At 36.0% G+C, this 20,139-nt stretch overlaps 1 protein-coding gene across 2 annotated transcripts in view; it reads right to left on the bottom strand.

Moving 5' to 3' along the window:
- The window catches only part of EDIL3 (EGF like repeats and discoidin domains 3), a 241,025-nt gene that overhangs the window by 95,728 nt on the left and 125,158 nt on the right, over positions 1–20,139 (bottom strand). For both annotated transcript variants that reach the window (XM_053968850.1, XM_053968851.1), the window contains one exon: positions 5,635–5,748. In XM_053968850.1, the coding sequence (XP_053824825.1) occupies positions 5,635–5,748 (114 nt within the window). The remainder of the gene's footprint in view (positions 1–5,634; positions 5,749–20,139) is intronic.

Genomic DNA, 20,139 nt, shown 5'->3' with positions numbered 1-20,139 from the left:
ACTGCAGGAGGGCTGAGCCACCATGGAATGGGACTGCTGCCACCTCCCTGACCCACAGCCTGCCAGGGCCTGCTCTGACTGTGAGAGTGGTTTGTTTTGTATTACTGCATTATTTATTTTATTTTTTTTTAAATTTTCTTCCCTAATAAAGAACTGTTATTCCTGCTCCCATATCTTTGCCTAAGAGCACTCTAATTTCAGAATTATAATTTGGAGGGAGGGGGTTTACATTTTCCATTTCAGGAGAGGCTCCTGCCTTTCTTAGCAAACACCTGTGTTTTCAAACCAAGACATTACTGAAGGTGAACAAAAAATCTCAGGCCTTGTAACCAAAGTTCCCTAGCAGGTAATCTGGAAACAAGGCATATATGCAATGTGATCTCCTTTACCATTCAGTTCCTAGTAGCTTAATTTTAACGGGTCAATTCCATGAGCTGAGTTCACCAGAAAGCCCCTAACCACATTCATCAATTTCAGAAAAACATAAAATTCTGATTCCTATCCATATTTTGAAAACACAGATTTCCTAGAAGGCAAAGATTTACCCAGCAATAAGCCTTCCCCCAGAAAACACAGCTTTTTAATGTTTCATAAATTGTTTCATTTTGTCTGTGCACTTTTTATGCCCTCATGTCTGTTTTGAGTAGGGTTTTTCTGAACCTAAGCATGGAGGCTTTACAACCCTGGACCCTGCTGGGCCTGGGGTGGTCAGAGCTTGATCTGCAAGACAAAGATATCCAAGCCAAGATATCTCAGCCAAGAGTGTAAGCATCAAGCAGAGGAGTTTGAAGGACAAGCACCTGAAGGCAAAAAGACCCAAAACTCTGCCTTGAGGACGCACAAGTGAAATACAGATGGCATGATAAGGAATAAGGGTCTATTACAAAAGATACTGTAAAGCAAGTTATTTATCCCACACTACAAATCACGTGAGCTGCAGGGTCATGCCCTGGAGATTATTTTGAGAGAAGGAAAATTCTAAAATCATAATGCATTAGTGTGCTTTGGATGAAACCATCTAGTCTGGGAGTATAAGGCTGCATGTAAGCAGAAGTCTTGAACATCTCTTTATGCCTAGATCTGTCAGATCTTCAGATAATTTTTTAAGTTAAAAAGACATTGAAAGAACAGGAATTTTCATGTGAATGGAAAGAAAATACCACTTTGATTTCCACAGAGAGGAAGGCAGGAGGCAACCAAGAGCAATAGAAACACAACAGTGTACTAAACCGTAAAAGCAGAGGAAATCAATGAAAACAAGATGGAGGTACACTGCTTAGCAGGATTTCTGACATGCCAGACAAATAAATTTGTGCACTTGCTTTGAATGCAGTTCTCCTACATATGGGCATGTTGAATCCACAGGAGAAAAGGAGGTGAAGCAGACATGGTATACGTAAAAAAATATTTATAGTGACTATTTTGATCTAGATATTTAAAGAAAAAAGCATGAGAAAATTTGCCATATGCTTTAATGGCAGCATCTCTTGGCATTTAGAAAAACACAGCTCCAAGATGCACAGTGGTAGAATTGTAAGCTGTCCACTGTCTGGTACCATCTGCTTGATTAAAAACATTAAAATGGAAGGGAAAGTGATCAAAAAAGTCATCTGTGGAACTGCTCACATATTACTGCAATTCTCCACTCACACTGATCATGGGAGATTTTAACAATACAGATTTGCACTGAATAATGCAAACAGCCTGGCACTGATGAAAGTGCCTGCAAGAGAATGTTGTGATACACAAATTATAAAAAAAAAAAAAAAAAAAAGTCCATATAAACCCTCCAACCACAGGAGAAGCTGTCTTGGAAGCAGTACTTTATTTATGGACACTCCAAGACTAAGGAAAGCTGTAATGGACATGATCATAATTGATAGTTTGAATTCAGCAGAGGAGCGAGAAATTGGTGCAGAGAGTGGGAGAGCAGAAGGAGATGCAGCTGCTTCAAAGAAATTCCAAGGCTTTAGAAATCTGGGAAGTAATATGGAATTAATACAGCTTAAATTTTACATTCAGAAGATGGGGAAAGGTGCTTTCTTCCCATTCTGTGTTTGCTAAACATCTGCAGGCAGACTCTGTAAATACCAGATGTTTGTTGAAGTGTCTCTTAACAGGCTGATAAGCTCATTCCAGAATGCCTGAATATGTTTTGAGGCTGTCAGTGCTCTCACACTCCACTTTACCCTGATTTTGCCTCATCCCGTGCTTTCCAGAAATGAGAAGCAGCTGGTTTAAATGCCATTTAAGCCTGAATTGCTAAAACCAGCCATAGCTAATAAGAGAGAGAGAGGGAGAGAGAAAAAAAGGAAAAAGAGGAGGGGAGGGGAGGGGAGGGGAGGGGAGGGGAGGGAAGGGAAGGGAAGGGAAGGGAAGGGAAGGGAAGGGAAGGGAAGGGAAGGGAAGGGAAGGGAAGGGAAGGGAAGGGAAGGGAAGGGAAGGGAAGGGAAGGGAAGGGAAGGGAAGGGAAGGGAAGGAAGGGAAGGGAAGGGAAGGGAAGGGAAGGGAAGGGAAGGGAAGGGAAGGGAAGGGAAGGGAAGGGAAGGGAAGGGAAGAGAAGAGAAGAGAGAAGAGAAGAGAAGAGAAGAGAAGAGAAGAGAAGAGAAGAGAAGAGAAGAGAAGAGAAGAGAAGAGAAGAGAAGAGAAGAGAGAAGAGAAGAGAAGAGAAGAGAAGAGAAGAGAAGAGAAGAGAAGAGAAGAGAAGAGAAGAGAAGAGAAGAGAAGAGAAGAGAAGAGAAGAGAAGAGAAGAGAAGAGAAGAGAAGAGAAGAGAAGAGAAGAGAAGAGAAGAGAAGAGAAGAGAAGAGAGAAAGAAAAAAAAAGAAAGAAAAGAAAAGAAAAGAAAAGAAAAGAAAAGAAAAGAAAAGAAAAGAAAAGAAAAGAAAAGAAAAGAACCTGAATATAAACAACTCCAAATCTCATCGATGCCAAAAACAGACTCAGAGGATGGTCAAGGTGGTCCAAATATTATTTAAATCTCATTTTATTTAGTTTTTGTACTCAGTTTCAACCCTTTCCTTCTCAGGCCAGCTGAGACTAGCTGCACTAGTTCTTTCAGAGGCTTTTGGAACTACTCGGAAGGATTTGGGGTGGGTGTCACACAAAGCACCCAGGATTTGGGTGTAGCACAACGGTTGTCTCACACCTGAAAAGTGCTATACATGAGATAAAATGGAAGGGAATTATTTAGGAGATTAACCAAGAGGAATTAATTGCGGTGTAATCAAATGGTGGAATTAAGAAAGAGGGAAAACATAGTAGGAAAAACAGTCTGACACAAAATACAGGTGGCTGATGAGTAACATGACAAATCCTTGTTGGAAAGCAGTGATATTTGGGCTATAACAAACTAGATAAATTATTAGGAATCCATCCTGGAAAAGCAGCTTGTATAATGCACTTTTGCAGTTTTTTTTCATTCTACAACTAGGATATTTTACATATTCTGTGATGTGACTCAGGAATCTTTGAGTGTTGTGAGGTAATTCTGAGACAGCAGTCAGTAATTTACGTAATTAGCATAACAGTATTTAATTATATGATTACTGTAAATATGTGTAAAACTTTGATGGTGTAATTAGAATGTGTAATAACTACTTGTAATTACGTAATTAAGTGTGATGACATAACCAAACTTCTAATGGGAAAAAAAAAATATTTTCAAGCCCAGCTACAGAAAATGGTATCGTGCAAGTTACAGATGGTAAACTATATATATATTTATATTTACATCTGTATGAATCCTTCAAAATAAGACCCAGAAAGACAGAGTGTGGATAACATATTTTGCAATAGAACAGCAGAGTTCTTTCACTATTTCAATAAACTGGAAAATTTAAATTCTTTTTTGTACATATATATATACTTTCTCTTACATGCTCTCAAAACCAGAAATGTGTGTTTGTGCTTATAGATACACATACATAAAACTAAATTCAGTTTAATATATGAGATATGCAACTTCACTCAAAAAGTTATTTTTGTATATCGCTACATATACATCTATTTAGAAAAAAAGGAATATAAAATAACAGATGATGGTTCAGGAAATGCAATGATCACTTAAGTAATAGCTCTGACTACCCCATTTCCAGCAAAACAGGAGATTGGGTTTATGTGATCTATTATGTGAGCAGTGCTCATGATGCTGCCAAAATACAGAAGGGATAAAATCTGAAGAGATGGATGAGATTCCTGGTAGAATTCCAAATGGCAATTCAATTGCCCCTAATAAGGAAATGCACGAATTGCTTCACCAGCAAAATCTGAAAAACACTTTAATAGACAGGTTTGCTTTTTTTTTTTTTTTAATAAATTCTTTCAGATAGCCATAGAGACCTGTGACTTTCTCAAAGCAAATCTTCATCTTTTATTCCTCTCTAGAACTACATACACATTATGTTGGGTGCTTCAAATCTTTTTTCTGCTGTGTATAAATCTGGGAATTCACTGAAGCCACTTCAAATAAACAGTTGTTGTTATTGGTCCATCTTGTTTTCTTCTCTATTCTCCCCCATACATCCACAATGTGAATGCAGGAAAAAGAATAATATTTTTCAGCTTTGTTATGGTTTTATTTATTTATGATTCAACTTGTAACACCTTTTCTCTTTTTTTTTTCTTTTTTCCTACATGGAATAGGATTTTCCTTGCACTAGAAACTCCCTTTCTTCAATGTGGATTAGCCCAGTATTTCAGGTATTTTGAATGTAAAACCCAACACTACTAAAGCCAACTGTCAAATACTTTCCTATTTCTTTTTATGGATATATACATTAGAACTATATTTGCTTTATCCATAATACCATAATTTTAACATCTTTTGTTTGACTAAAATAGACAGGCTTTCATCTTTACAGTGTTTAAAAAAACCCAACAACCTCTAATATCTAAATGTTAAGGTATATTGCATTTTGTGCCAAAGCAGTTTATTCTATTTTTGCTATTTTTGGTCTTCAGGATTACCTAGTCTATCATACATTAAGAACCTTAGGAATCAGACCTTCATGGTACATCCATAGTCAATGTTATTGAAAAAATCATGTGAGATTGTTCCCAGGACAGATCCACTAATGAGTGTTAATTCTATTAATGACTTCCCCACAAAGCAGTGGTCCAAATTTCAGAGGCTAGAGACATGTCAGAGCAAATAACAGATATTTTTGCCCTGTTCCTACACTTGTTGATTTCTGCTAATAACATTGCTAATGACAAGATATTTGATGAGATGAAACCCCAGCCTGAATTTTTTTTTGTATTTTTCTACATTACAGTATTTCACTTCTTGTTTAACTATAGGTATTTATTACACATTTTGCAAATGGTTCCATCATATCAGATTTGGTCTCTGAAATTCCTTCTGAATACTATGGCTATTTTGAGGTTTATCTATGTGTAAAGAAGTATTTCCACAGTACATTAAAACACTGTGGTTTTTTGTTGTGTTTTTTTTTTTTTTTTTTTGTTGTTGTTTGTTTGTTTGCTTTGTTTTTTTGGGAGGTTTTTTTGGTGTGTTTGATTTTTTTTTTTTAATTTGGTTTGGTTTGTTTTTTTTTTTTTTTTTTCCTGTAAAAATAAAATCTTGTATTTTGTATTATTAAAAAATAAAGTTTCAAAACCATGCTGCACTTACTCTGTTGGCAGTTCCTTCCCATAAATTCACCTGGACATTCACAGGAATAGTTGGCAACAAGATCTGTACAGATTCCACCATTCCTGCAGGGTTCAGCTTCACATTCATTCACATCTGCAGGAAGCACACAAGAGAATGCCAGGATTAGCAGAGAAATGGTAAAAGCAATAAGCACATGCTTAAAAGAACTGAAAAAAAAGACAAAGAAGTAAGAGAAGTTTTATTATGTCCTGTAGTACAATATAATTCAAAGTTTTGCTCAATGATTTCCGCTGTAACTTCCCAATGATATCAAGGCCAAAAGTTTGGCCTAAAAAAAGCCCCAAAAAGTCCAAATTGTAGTAGTTCTAATGGAGTAATCAGCAGAGATTCTTGCAGCTTCAAGGAATATAGCTACTTCTTTATCAACAGATGCCAGTTAAGGATGTGTCTCAGTTCATCTTAATTCATTAAACGTGTAATTGACAAGGCTGTTTAACCATCTAAAAAATTCCCTTTCTGTGAATGAGTTAGTGGGCAAATTGAAACTAATAACTCAATCTAGAAGCCAGCAAATTTCATTAAATTCAAAGGACAGAAAAGTTGGGTAATCTCACTTGGGTTTCTCTTTTTCAGTACACTTTGTCAAACTCTTCAAGAATAAAACTCCCCTGTGTTTTTCAGTGTAGCAACCTTAAGTGCAATATCAGATTCCTCTCCTCAAATGTGAAAAAGAATTTTTCAGTCAACATTAAATAAGCAGAGGAATTATATTGATGCATCATAATTAAATTTCTCAGTCTCCACATTTATATTTTTTCTGAATGGATTAGAAATGTTCTATAGAAATGTTGTATATGTCACTGTCCAAAAAGACTGCACAGTTAAATGTTTTAAAAAGGGTAGAGGATGTGGTAAACATGGTAGATGACTTGGCAGATAATATGGGAAATCACTGGGAATTTAAGTAAAGCTCCTTGCTGTTGTATTGAATCTGCTTCTGTCTCCAAAATGCAATTTTTTTTTTTTTTTGGCATCCACAAACTAAAGAAAATGTTACAAAAATGTCTAAATCTTATGCAACATGGCTTTGCTCAGGAGAAGCAGAATTCAGTTCTGTCAACAAAGTTGCTTGATATTTGGTAGTTTGAGTATGTGACTTCTGTACTTTCAGCTTGATTTTTTTTTCATTTTTCAGAAATCTGTATTTAAAAAAATCAGTGTTTTATACAATGAATAGGAGAATCTTCCCATTGCTGTGAACAGAAATGCAGAGACAGGTCTTCAGTGAAATATGAAGGCTAGTTTACATTGTTTGAACCAGAAAGTTTTCAGATTTGTTATGCTGAAATTAATGATGGCAATGGATCCCTGGGCTTCTTTTTAACACCTCAGTTTTTCTATTTCTCGTTTATAAAGATATTACATACTGGCATAATAAAACTTTAGAGTTAGCCGAATTTTTTCTGTTAAAGATGAACAAGAGGAGTAACAACTTAGAGTTCAAGGAATAAAACCTGCCAAGGGAAATGACCAAAGAGCAGACCTGCTCAGTTCTAAATTAAATTCTTTATATGTATTTATAAAATTTAACAAGATTCCTCAGCTCCCTATTTGCCTTTTTAAGCAAAGCCCAATAACCTTATATTTTTATCAGGTTATTCATCATTTTAATACAGGCTAACACATTTGTGGGGGAGAAATAACCAAGGTCACTGTGAACTGAAAAACATTAAGCGAACATATGAACTATCTCTCTCTATCTCCAACTATGCAGGTGGTAATTTATCCTCTTAAAAGCTTTTCTGAGTAAAGAAAATATTTTCTCAAGATTTTTTTTTTTATTTCCTACTTTGTCATTCCTGTTAGAAATATGTAGGAGAAAATGCACAGCTTTCCAGAATATTCTATATTGACTGCATGGTGATGGAGAAAAATGAACTGAGCTTGGAGTACTACCTCCTTTCAAAGCAATCCCCATATTCTATCCCCATGGAGCAATCAGCAATGATCAGAACAGAAAGATGGAAGTTACTTATTAACTTTGTTACTTGGCATCTACAATGATTTTTCCCAGTAATTTCAGAACCTCGAGCCCTATCAGTTCAAACAAATATGTCATATTTGATGAATGAATGAGGAAAGATTGGTCATTGCATTATTTCTGATGTGTTTAGTTGAAAAGAAAATCAACTAAACCATGTTAAAGAATTAAAAAACATGGGTTAAATAATAATTTCTACAGAATTATATATTTTCCTGGTGTTATTTCATTTGACTGAACATGCAGGTGAAGAATATTTAATTAAGGGTGGTTCCTATTAATTGTGGTGAGGCTATGTTCAAATTCCCAGATATGCCAATTCTGATTCCACACTTTACACCACCTGGTGTGTTCCTTCCTTCTGAAAAATGTGAACTTTGTTATATTACCATGACAAGAAGTAAATTTCACTAGCAATTTTAAAATATCAGAGTTTCTTGAGTAGTTGCTCCTACAGCCTATAAAGACTCATACAGAAAACTCGCTTACTGTTATCAGATTCTAATTCTTCATCGGCCACATAACCTACCTATATAAGAAGGATAAAGGTTTTCTTTTGGTGTAAATTAATAATGCACATTAAAATCACAGTAGGATGCTCATGATTTTTCAGGTAAGGTTAGGTCTTAGCTTCAAGGAAGATCCCTTTGCTTTGCAAAAAATAAAATACAGAGACCTGGATGCCGCCAGAGAAATCTGAGTTCCTCACAGAGGGAGGTGGTAGATCTGATAAGCACTGGGTGAAAAGGACTCATCAAAAGGCAGAGGGAAAGTCTGGATGTCTAGATAGTGTCCAGTTAGATGAAAAAAACAACAAACAAACAAACAACAGCAAAGAAAATGAAAGGAAACCAAGAGGAACTGCAATACCCAACAAACTAAAGAAAGCTGAGAAGAACAAAAATACCCCCAACCCAAACCAAACAAAGTGAAAAACCCAAACAAAACCACCCCAAAACCCCCAGCCTCAAAAAACCCCAATGCCCAACCTCTCATGATTTCTCTGCTGAAGAAGGATTCTGAAATTCAAGATTATGCAGGAACAGGGAAACTGAAATTTTCTGAAAACAGCTTGTTTCTTGAAAGAAATAGCTTGAAGGGCTGAGAGAATTGATTAGGAAGTAAAGGCTATGCAAAGGTTTCTTTTTATGCTGCAGATGGTTAAATTTAAATTTCCTATCTCCTAATATCAATCCATAATCATAAAGTTATTAAGCATATTTCTGTTTGAAGCACAAAAGTTGTGGTGCAAATCTACAAAACTGGAACAAAACTATGTTGTCAGAAATTAGGAAAGTAATAGAACTTGGCTATGTGACACTTGGAAAACCATCAAGGGGCAGATTTCTGTGCTTTTGTCTTCCTTTAATGGATTATATATATATATATATATATATATATATATACATACATACTTATTTAATCCTCGAAGTATTTAATAAAAATGTAATAAAAACATAAATAAAAACTACTACTTGCAAATGCACTGTAATTAAAAATTTCTAGCCCCCATTTTGGGTTTTACCTGTTAAATATAGTCACACATAACTTTCCTGAAAAATCACCCCCCACCCCATTAAATGGGTATTTAAATTATGCAGCTGTCATAATAAAAAAATTAACTCTTACATAAAGCCATTTGAGTCCTTCAGCAACCTACTTGGTATAAACCTGACTTTTTCTGAAGAAGGGACCAATAAGCTCAATTTAACTGCATTTTTTTTTTTTTTTTGGCCAACACACCTTGTGCTTTTTGCCTGTGAGTTCACATCAGTGTCTTGTTCCTGTCTCCTGCCTGTTTGTTCTTTTCACAGCCCAAATTCCTTGTTCCTGCCACCTGAGCCCTTGTTTCTGGTCCAGGACTGCCTTTTGCCATGCAGGCTTCCTGAAGCTCTCTCCTGCTGACCAGAACATTCCTTCCTTATATTTTGATTTTGTTCTCATTTTGCCTTCTGGATCACACTCAGGCTGCTCATCTCAACCTTAAGTCATGTTTTAAAATCAGTCTTCTATTGTGATAAAGGGGTTGGCCCATCACAGAGACAGCATTTATGTTCAAGAGCCTTCCCTGGAAGCCAGAATGGCCTTCACAAGGAGAATTGGTCTAACAAAATACAGTTATTTTTTACTAATATTGTAAATATTTTTCTTCTCCATAACAAAGTTAATTGAGGATGCAATTCAGTACAATTTAGGAACAAAAAAATAATCTAGTTATACCTGCTGTTGGTTATTTGGCTTCTGGGAAGGGCCACAGCCATACACTGGAAAAAGATCAACTCCCAGTCTGAGTAACTTCACACTCCTTCTTGTGCCACAGATTTCAATATTTTTAAAGAAAACCCCAAATACATCCCTAAACCGTTGTACTTTAAAATAAAACTTTTATAGAGCTGACAATGTGTTCAAATATCTTTTGGAAGCTGATCTGGTATAATGTGGACAAAAAGGTAATATGGAATAATTATCTTTAAGTCAGGGTTTAGGCTAAGCTATTCTTGTAGTTGCTTGATGGTTCTTTATAGATTTTTAAAATGCATTCTAGGTATCTTTTCTTTAGTGTACATTGATCCTAAAAGATTTAATTACACAAGTCAATACCACATCAGTAAGATCACACAAAATTTATGATCTTGCTTGCAGAATTGTGTAGTACCTTGTTATTGTTTAAGCTGGAGCTTTCAGATGGTCAAACTTTTTATTATGGATTTCCTAGTATCATGAAACTCAGCTTACATACTCTTTTTTTTTCTATTTGCACCAGGCCAGTCAAGTGCCAAATATTTCAAGAAATACAAAATGGCAAAGCTCCATTGAAAAGAATGAAATGATACTGGTTTTATTTGGTAAATAATCTGGCTCATGATAAACTGAAATTTAATGAATTTATCTTAACAGTGAGCTACTCAGTGACATGATAAAATTTGAAGGATTACAGCAATTCACATACAGAAAGACACATCTTCTTTAAGAGCAGGACATTTTTGTTAAAATATTTACCACATAAAAAAAAAAAAAAAGAAAACCCAAATCAAAGCATTCTTCCTCTTATTCATACAGTTTATAAAAACAAGCCTAAACTGTAAAGAACTCCTAAATTAGGGAAACTTGCTGGTTTGGCTTTTCTTCCCTAGAAAGCTGATAAATAAGTAAATAAATGTGTTTAAACAGAATGAAAATGCATCAGAAAAAGCACAGGTGGATGACCTTCAATTTTTGGCTAAAGATAAGGAATATATAAATAATTGTCTTATAATGACTTTTTTAATAAGTTTAATTAGAGGTTTAAGAAGGTCTCTAACATGTTCCAAATGAATGTTTGTTTGTAATTTATGTAAACAGATAAACTGTAACTTCAGCTATAACTGATCCTTGACTTAATTAGGATTATGCAAAAACAAGCTCTAGCACGTGTTTGGCTCAGCACTGGTGTGAGACTTTTTAAAATAGTGTGGCATATTCCTGTGAAATACAGGAATTTAGGATTTTTTAAATCTGAATTGGATGTATTGACATTCCACACAGGACAGGCACCTGTTGGAATTCAGAGGTTTCATTGCTTTTTCAAAGCCAGTTTCCTAACCACAGAAGGTTCTAAAAACACAGCGCCAAAAGAACCTGCAGGAAACTTCAAGTGTTACGTGTCACGCCGAAGGGATCCACTATTCAGATATCCTTATTATCTGATTTTCAGAAAGAGAGGAAAACTGCTTTACACTGGAGACAAAAAAAAGTACAAACCTCTTGCTCCCCCACCCTTAGAGGTTAAACATTGTATTACCCCTACTCTCCTAATCCCAGGTAAGGTTTTCCTCCTCCTGCATTTGGTACAAGGTACTGTGGTAAATGTCCTCCAGGATAATCCACCACAGGGCTGTCTGTTAGGATTCTTCCTGAAGCATTTACTACAAATATTTTACATTATATTGTCCTGGAGCTCCTGTCGAGAACTCCTTCAGAAACTGCTTCTCAACCATCCTTACATTCTTTTTTTTTTTTTTCAGAGCAATTTTATCTCTTCTTAGGCTTCTTTAAAAATTCTAGCTTACACATTTTTAAATATACTTCTGTAATTAGACTTCTTAAAAATTAAAAAAAAAAAAAAAAAAAAGAGAAGATATTTCATGCTACCTGGTAAAAATCCAGTGTAGTTTCCCATTCTATTGGTTCTAAAATATATCTAGGTCACCTTTTTTCAGGAAAATTGGAATATATATATATGAACTTCTTCACTCTGATTTGCAAAAAAAAAAAATCCAGGCTCTGAGAAAATGAAAAGTAAAGACTATTTTAAAGTTTTATTTTAATTAATACGTTTTTAAATTTGGTATGGTAAGTAAAATCCTTAATTTAGACAAAGCAGCATTTTTACGATGACTAATTACTTTCTCTACAAGTTAATTTTTCATCATTTCCACCTACAATTTACACTTCTGTTCAATATTATAGCTATAGTTATTCTGTTATAGTAGCAGTGAAATGAATAGTGGCATGTATTTAGAAATCCAGTTTAAAATCGATTTATTATCTACAGCATTTTCCTACTTTTCTTTGCATTCTATAGTGGCACTTAGCCCTATGCTACCCTCACTTAAAGAAAAATTCAAAATTAAAGTTTTGAAGTGACTTCATTTCCACACAATAATAACTATAACCACAGGTTTTAGAATGCTGGGATTAAATGTAAAACTGCTGGAAAAATAATAATTTAAAAAAATAATCAAGGAAAAGGGACAATTAAGTGTATTCCAGAATACATTTCCACTTTAAATTGTCTGCTTCAAAGGATTTAGAGTAAGACAGGGCTCCACATGTATTGTTGCCACAGTAGTGATATAACTTGTGCTGGTAACAAGATTTTTTTTTGTGTGTGCATTTTTAGATACTTTTTCATCCCTGTTTCAATTTTGAGAACTCTCATAAAATAGACCATGCAGCGAAATTATACTCTGCATAGGTATCTAATCTCTATTATGCAAAATACTTATTTTTTCCTTATAGCCACTGAAAAGTTATTAGAATGTCCTCTGTGGAGTCATACTTCCAACACTGGACTAGTCAGTATTTCCTGATCTTCTATTTACCTGTTTAAATGCCTATTTAATGGCTTTTCATCTGAGGTAATTTTAATCTAATGGAATTTTGCAATAGCCTAGCCAGGACGTTCCTTATTAGTTTTAAAGGACTTGGTACTTTAAAAGTTTTAATATGTATTGATGCAGATTTTTCATTTTTAATTACTTTTAATGAATGTTGGCATGAAAACCTTTGTCCCATTAAGTAACTTACCATTTAATTTTACAGTGTAAAAGTACATCTTCAGGGCAACTATTCCTGGCGTTTCCAATGAACCTTATTAAAATAATTGGCTATTTATATAACAAGCATTTGACAAATCATTTAAACTGTAGTTGAGAAAAAAAAAAAAAAATCTTATTAAAAAGTGATTCAACTAGTGAATCATTTTTCATTACAAGCAATGCTCCAAAAATCTCAACTTCAGGAGTAAGTTAAATTATGCAGCATTGGAGCAACTGGATGATTTGCTAAAAGAATGTAGGTAGCCATGTGGCAATAAATAAAATTATTTTCACAATGACTTTGAACCCAAATCACTAAATTAATAATAAATAAATAGCACTATTTCCCTTCATACATCCCAGAAAAATTGTATGCTTTCAAAATGCAGTTTATGCATTTCAGAATAGAGTGAGGGTAGGGTTGCATTGTTTTTACGTGAGCTTGGCTGTAGCACAGGTTTTTAAAAATGTCACTAGGCAAACAAGTCCTGGAAGATACAAAGATGGATGTTCTAAAATGAGAAAGCCAGATCATTATGGTTTTTTTTTTTTTTTTTTTCACATGTCTTTATTTGATATGTACAGGGTGAAGTGCACTCATTTATGGCCAATCTGTATACATCTCATTTAAACAATCAAAAAAATTTGTCTGAGGCAAAAAAAAAAAAAAAAAAAAAAAAAAAGTGCTACATAGAGGCAATTTCAACTCTTTGCTGATAGTTTCCAAATTCAAACTCTTAGTTGCTCATAAATATATGCATGTTTTACTATTAATGGATTTTGTATTTAATACAACTGCAAGTTGGTGAATGTTACCAAGGACAGAAACACTCATCACCAGTTCTGCCTTTTGGTCTGTGGTGATTTCCTTGCCTCCTCTGCAAAAGTGACAAGGAAGACCCCATCTCCCGCCCGACAAAAGACACAGCAGTTCCACCACATCATCAATAACTGGTTCAGAAAGAAAAAAATTGTCTTCCAGTCTGTGCATGAAATCTGTACCATAACCTAATGGTGTGGGTGCTACAATTCCCATAAAAATCTCTAGTTTTGCTGAGAAAAGGGAGAAGGTTCTCTCCCTGTTATGCGCATTGACATAATGAAGTCAGAAATAAGCATTTTAAACTCCTAATTTTACATTTGGGCAAAGGCTCTCTTTGCCTTGCACTGTTTTCCTAAATTTTTGGTGTATGTCTTCTGCAGAATTATTCTGAAGCTCCATTAAATATTTAGTGACAAAGAAATTGGAGAGGATGAGAAGGGAGCAGATTAATTTCTTTTGAACAGTGACAACTGCTGGTATGGAAAAGAATGTTGCTTTTAAGTAAACTGTAAAAACTGCATGAGAGTAATGACTGCATGCATAAACAGCTCTGCTAGGGACATGAAAGGATCACACAGAATACATTTTCAGAGCCAGATGCCACCTTATTGACTTGTGGGGAGGGCAAAATGAGATCTGACAAGATTACAAAAGTTACCTATTATTTGGAGGTAAATAACATTTAAAATACTCTTTTATGGTGCAATGCTACACATCTGGACCAGGGAGCATCGATTCAGTGTTAATGGTTTGTTGTAACAGGGCAATTCCTGAATGTAATTCCTGAATTGAATTTATTGGTAATGTAGAGCTGGTGGTTTCACCTTTTGTAGAATCCCAGAATGGTTTGGGTTGGAAGGGGTTTTAAAGATATCTAATTCCAACCCCCTGCCATGGACAGGGACTCCTTCCACTGTCCCAGGCTGCTCCAAGCTCTATCCAACCTGGCCTTGGACACTTCCAGGGATCCAGGGGCAGACACAATGCAGCCATTCATGTCCCTCTGCACATTCCCATCTCCTCACTTCTCTAGGACCTAGCACTGGCCACATTCTGTCACCTGATGCCACTGAAAGTCCCTTAGTGCAGTTAGTTTGTGTACTTCCAGACAATCCTGGTGAGCTGATTCAAACAGAAGTCTGATGGGGATAAATTTTCAGTGAAGGTGGGCATCATTATTTTTGGCAGAATCAGACAATCCCACCAGAGGACCAAACAAAGCCAGAGCATGACTGACAGAAAGGCACGCGTTTCTCATGACATCAGACCCTTAGCACATGATAAGAAAAGGAAGACAAGTTCTATTTAGAGTTTTCAGTGTACTTTGAGAACAGCAGAGGTTATGCCTACGGCTGTAAGAATCATGGCCTTACAGAATTTTATGTGCAGAGTGAAACCCACAGAGCTGAGAACTCGTCTGCACACAGGTCTCAGTCATGTTTCCTCTGTACAAATTCCCAGTATGTCAAATCCCAGAAATTTCAGACTGCTGGGCTATTTTCTTTTAGATTATTTTAATCTCACAGGGATCCAGTTCTTGTGCTCTAAGCCTGCTGTCACACAAAGCAAAGCATGATAAGTAGAGATGATCAAGAGATTTTCTTTAAAAATACACTCCTGACTCAAACTAAAACTCTCAGCCAGGTGATCTACAGAAATAATTGTATGTTACTTAAGAGTAAATGCAGAATAAATGCAAACTACATGAATATGCTGGGTATTCATATGAAAATGTGACAGCACCGTGGATTTTGCTTGAGATATTTTACGAATACAAAGGGATTAATTTGTGATGCAGACTGGTTTCTGCTATTAGACCATTTTATCATTATGCTGAACTTCAAGCAGAAATACTGATTTTTCAAGTTTTTCTTGCACAGGCAACAAGTCTGATGCAATATCCTTCTCTCCCTCTGTACAACGCTTGTTCTTAAAAGTGTATCTACATGAAAAAATACTGCTTATAATTTCAAAAGAGTAGCTAGACTACTGAATGTACTCCTGGATCTTCCTTCTAAGTTCTTTGACTACTCCAAACTTCTCACTGGGTCTGTAGTACAAAAACAAGCCCTGATAACTGAATTTGTTTTCCTCTTTCACTTTTTCAGCAAAAACTGCCATGCAAATTGTTCAGTTTTGAAACAGTAAAGCCACTCATAAAGTTTCCAGCTAGATCAATGAGCAGTACCAATATTTTTTATAGTGATAGGGAACTGCACAGCCATGTGCCAGCAGGACTTCCAAACACAAATACAATATTTTAAATCTGCGCCCCTGACACACCTTCACATACAGATGGCTGAGCACAGTAGCTTTTACAGAAGCAGAACAATAAAACCAAGAAAAATATCTGAATTACAAAATTCTTTTTTTTATTTGGTTTTTTTTTTGTTTTTTTTTTTTTTTTTTTTTTTTTTGTTTGTTTTTTGTTTTTTTTTTTGTCCTAACACAGCTGCTTCCAGACCACATCTCTGTGTGATAAAATTCTAAGTGGTAAGTGTTGTGTCATTAAACAATCAGATTTCATTTCAATATTTCATTTATTTTTTTTTTTTTTATCTTCCTCACAGAAATGTGCTGGTGTATCTTTAATGAAATTTCTGGTGGAACAAAGACTGAATGCAGTTCTTCTTTTAAAACTTCAGGTGACTGTGTAGACAGTAAACCATCATAGTGGCTGAAATTGACTTATGGGTTGCTGTGTCTACCTAAATGGGCACAAAAAATGGAAAAAAAAAAAAAGGAAAATAGATGCTTATCTATTATAAAGTTATCATATGTTCTTCTCTAACCATATACCACCCTACTGTAGTTCATCAGCTCTTCCCTGGGACTCAGTGTACCCTCAGATAGTTTATTATCTGTTACAAAATTTCTATTATAAAAAGAGGAATATATGGATAACTATTCTCAAATTTAGAGTAAACTCCTTTCATTCAGTACTTTCTATTTTAATTCAAATATAAAGAGAAACCTGTATGTATAAAACATCTCCATATGCTATATTTTTAATGCAAAACATGAACAAATTTAATCTCTTTTGCAATCAAACAGCAATTCCTGCATTTTTGGAACATTTATTTCTTTCCACCATCAAAACAAAACAAACAAAAACAAACAAAAAAAAAAAAAAAAAAACAAAAAAAAAAAAAAAACCACCAAAACCAAAACAAACTACTCCTTAAGAAAGACACCAATTAGAGGAAGACAGATTTACCCACCTACAAAAAAAGTTTACAATGGCTATTGATAGCCTAAGTGACTTTTACACCATAGAAACACACATCTTCTTAAAAGCACCATTCATTATGTAATTCAGCTAGTGCCTAGGTTGGAAGGAACCCAACCCCTCTGTTTAATATTGCCATAAAACCCCAAAGCAATCAGGAAGATCTATTTCCTCCCACTATGGCACCTTATGAAAGAAACTCAGCCATTACCAAGGCCTGCTTAAGAAAAGCCTCAGCTCCATACCTGGTTCTGGTTAAAACGGGGTGAGGGGGGGGGGAAATCAGAAGGGAATTTAACAGCAAAATGCTGCCTAAAGAATACAGAATGTAAGGAATTTCTGACAAATAAACCTCACAGCTTTCTCTTTGCTATAAGTCACTGTTGCTGTAAAATACAGCACTGAACAAAGAAGGTTTTGAGAAGGCCACTGAGAGACAATTTAAAAGTGCAAGAAAAACCAAGACACTGCACAGAAAAGGCAACAATTTTAACTGTCTGCACAAGAAAAGCAAGAGGCTGCATAACAAATGTCTGCATCATAACAAGTGGTGTACACAAGGCATTCAAAATCTGCTTTTCTTCCAGTCTTGTAATAGACAAAGGATGAAACATTTAAAAGATGCTGAAAGACAGCAGGTTTGAAATTGAAAAGGGATTTTATTTTTTCAATATACAGCAAAATTAGACTTTGAAACTCAATGCTATGTATGAGGAAATTGTTAAGATCAGTAACTCAACAAGAATAAAAAAGCTATTTGAAGTGCGTATGGATAAAAAGAATAAACAATGCTATATAAGCAAATTCTAAGAAGAGTGAAACAAAATTGGTGAGGATATTATACTTCCTACCTGGGACTTTAAGGCAATCTCTGTCTTTTACTGAATCAAATAAAATCTTCAAGTAGGGGGCAAGCCTCAGCTCAGTTACCTACTGCTTTAACCACGAAATTTATTTGGACTTCAAGAAAACAAAACATCTCCTTCCAATTGCCCCAAAATTGGTGTCACTGTTGTCCAATCTGACCACACATTTGTTGTAAGAGGATCCATCAGCAAAACGTCCTCCATTTTCAGCTGAGAAACCTGTCATTTTTCACCTTGTTAGAGAATTTCCTTTTCCAGTCCCCTCACAAGCTTCCCTGGACTTCTGTGAATGGGACAAAACCACCAGGGGCTCCCACAAATGTTGGTTCTGCCACTTCCCTCAGCCCCCTGACACAGCTTAAATTTTGGGAACATTTTACTAACTTTTCTTCCAATAGCCTTCAGTGGCTGTTTCTTATATTTTTTATCGGTGATGTCTCTTAGATGTCTTTCTAATTACCCGCTTTCTTTCACATTTTTAATTGAGGTAAAGCCTGGAAGTTTCACAACCTAATAATGATACATCCTTCTTCCTTCCTTTCTTGTCCAAGCTACTGGTCAAACACAGGAATAGTTTTCAAATTTCGGGTCTACAATACTTAGAGGGACAAGGATTTACTTACACATGTAACAGGCTGCTGTACTATGGAGTTTATTACTATAACAGTAAGTATCTTGTTGGTAGTATAATTTGTTAAAACTATTCACAGAGTTAATTTTTATGAAAATTAACCCCTCCCACCCAGAATAAAGAGGAGCAACGTGTTAAAGTTTAGAACAGCCCAAACAGATGTTTTTCTCCAAAGGAGGAACCATAGTTTGTGTGTGTCAGGAGGAGCATGGGGTGAGAATTTGGTGTAGTGCAACTGCATGCACACTGGTACATTAAATTTGCCCACTTGGCTCTTGGGATGGCTGGCTTGGAGCAACCTGCATCTGTGCAAGAAAACAATGGGTTTTAGTCTTCAAAAGAGGGCAGCTGCATGGAAACCATCTGTGTGGAATGGTTTCTGGAGTGCCCTGTTGTCCTGGCTTGTAAGATAAGCATATATTGTATTTGCCATCTGTCCGAGGTGGGGCAGGTATCTTCTGTTGAGCAGTTTTCTTATCTCTTCCAAGAACAATGTCTCCCCCGGGGAGATATCTTCTGTTAATGGGCCATTGAATGGCTCACTGCATGACTGAGAAAGTTACATCATCCCATTGTGAGATGCTCCACCCAGAGGGAGGAGCCAAGCATCCCTACCTGCATAAAATCAGCATTTCTTGAGTCAGCAGCTCAGCCTCTTCACTGGATTCCCAGAGGAAGACCAGGCCCATCTAGTCTATCACCAGACCTTCAGAGAAAACTACACCCTTCTACTGGATCATCACTTCAGCAGCTTTTCATCTGCCACTCCAGGAGCAGGAGGAGCAGCCACCATTTAACTGGACTATCCCCAACACCCTGACTCCTCAGGGAGTCAGCTTTCTGACTCTATCAGTAGTTCTGTTTGTACTAATTACATTTTTTTTTTTAATTTTAGTTTTTTTTCTCTAGTAAAGAACTGTTATTCCCATTCCCCTATCTTTGCCCGAGAGCCTTTTTATTTTGAAATTGTGGTAATTTGGAGGGAGGGGGTTTACCTTTTCCATTTCATGGGATGCCCTTGCCTTCCTTCACAGACTCCTGTCTTTTCAAATGAAGACACCTGCCACCCAATTGCAGCCAGGAGGGGTTTAACAAGAGCGCTTAATCACTGTAACACAAAAACCTGTGTCACATTTGCAACCCCCTCACAGTAATTCCTTCCTGGTAGCTGGAAAACTCACAGTGATTGTGCCCCTGGGATGGGGTAACTTTGGATGCACGGACAGACTGGGGAATGAGAGGCTGGGAAGCAGAGCCAGGGAAAGGGACTAGGGGTCCTGGTTGTGGGAAATAGTAAAGGTAAGATGATTTCCAGAGAGCTGTGAAAGCAGGCCTTAGAAACAGAAAGAACAGAGAACTCGGAGCTGGCTGCTACTGCAAAGTCTGAAAGTAGAAAAAGTTACAGTGGTATAGAAAGCAAGGACATGAAACAATAGCTTGAGTTTTAGACTTGGCTAAGATAGACCTTAAGACTGCAGGAGAATGTGCTTAGCAAGATAGTAGAAGGTTTTAAGCTTAATAATGGTGTATTGTGTAATGTTAATAGAAAAAAGACAAGTAAGCATTATGTGAAGCAGGTGTAAATGTACTTGTAGTGACTGCCTACAGCAAATGTCCGTAAGCTTTAGTATTA

Source organism: Vidua chalybeata, chromosome Z (assembly GCF_026979565.1).
Source record: "Vidua chalybeata isolate OUT-0048 chromosome Z, bVidCha1 merged haplotype, whole genome shotgun sequence".
Lineage (NCBI taxonomy): Eukaryota > Metazoa > Chordata > Aves > Passeriformes > Viduidae > Vidua > Vidua chalybeata.
This window is presented reverse-complemented; position numbering and strand designations above follow the sequence as displayed.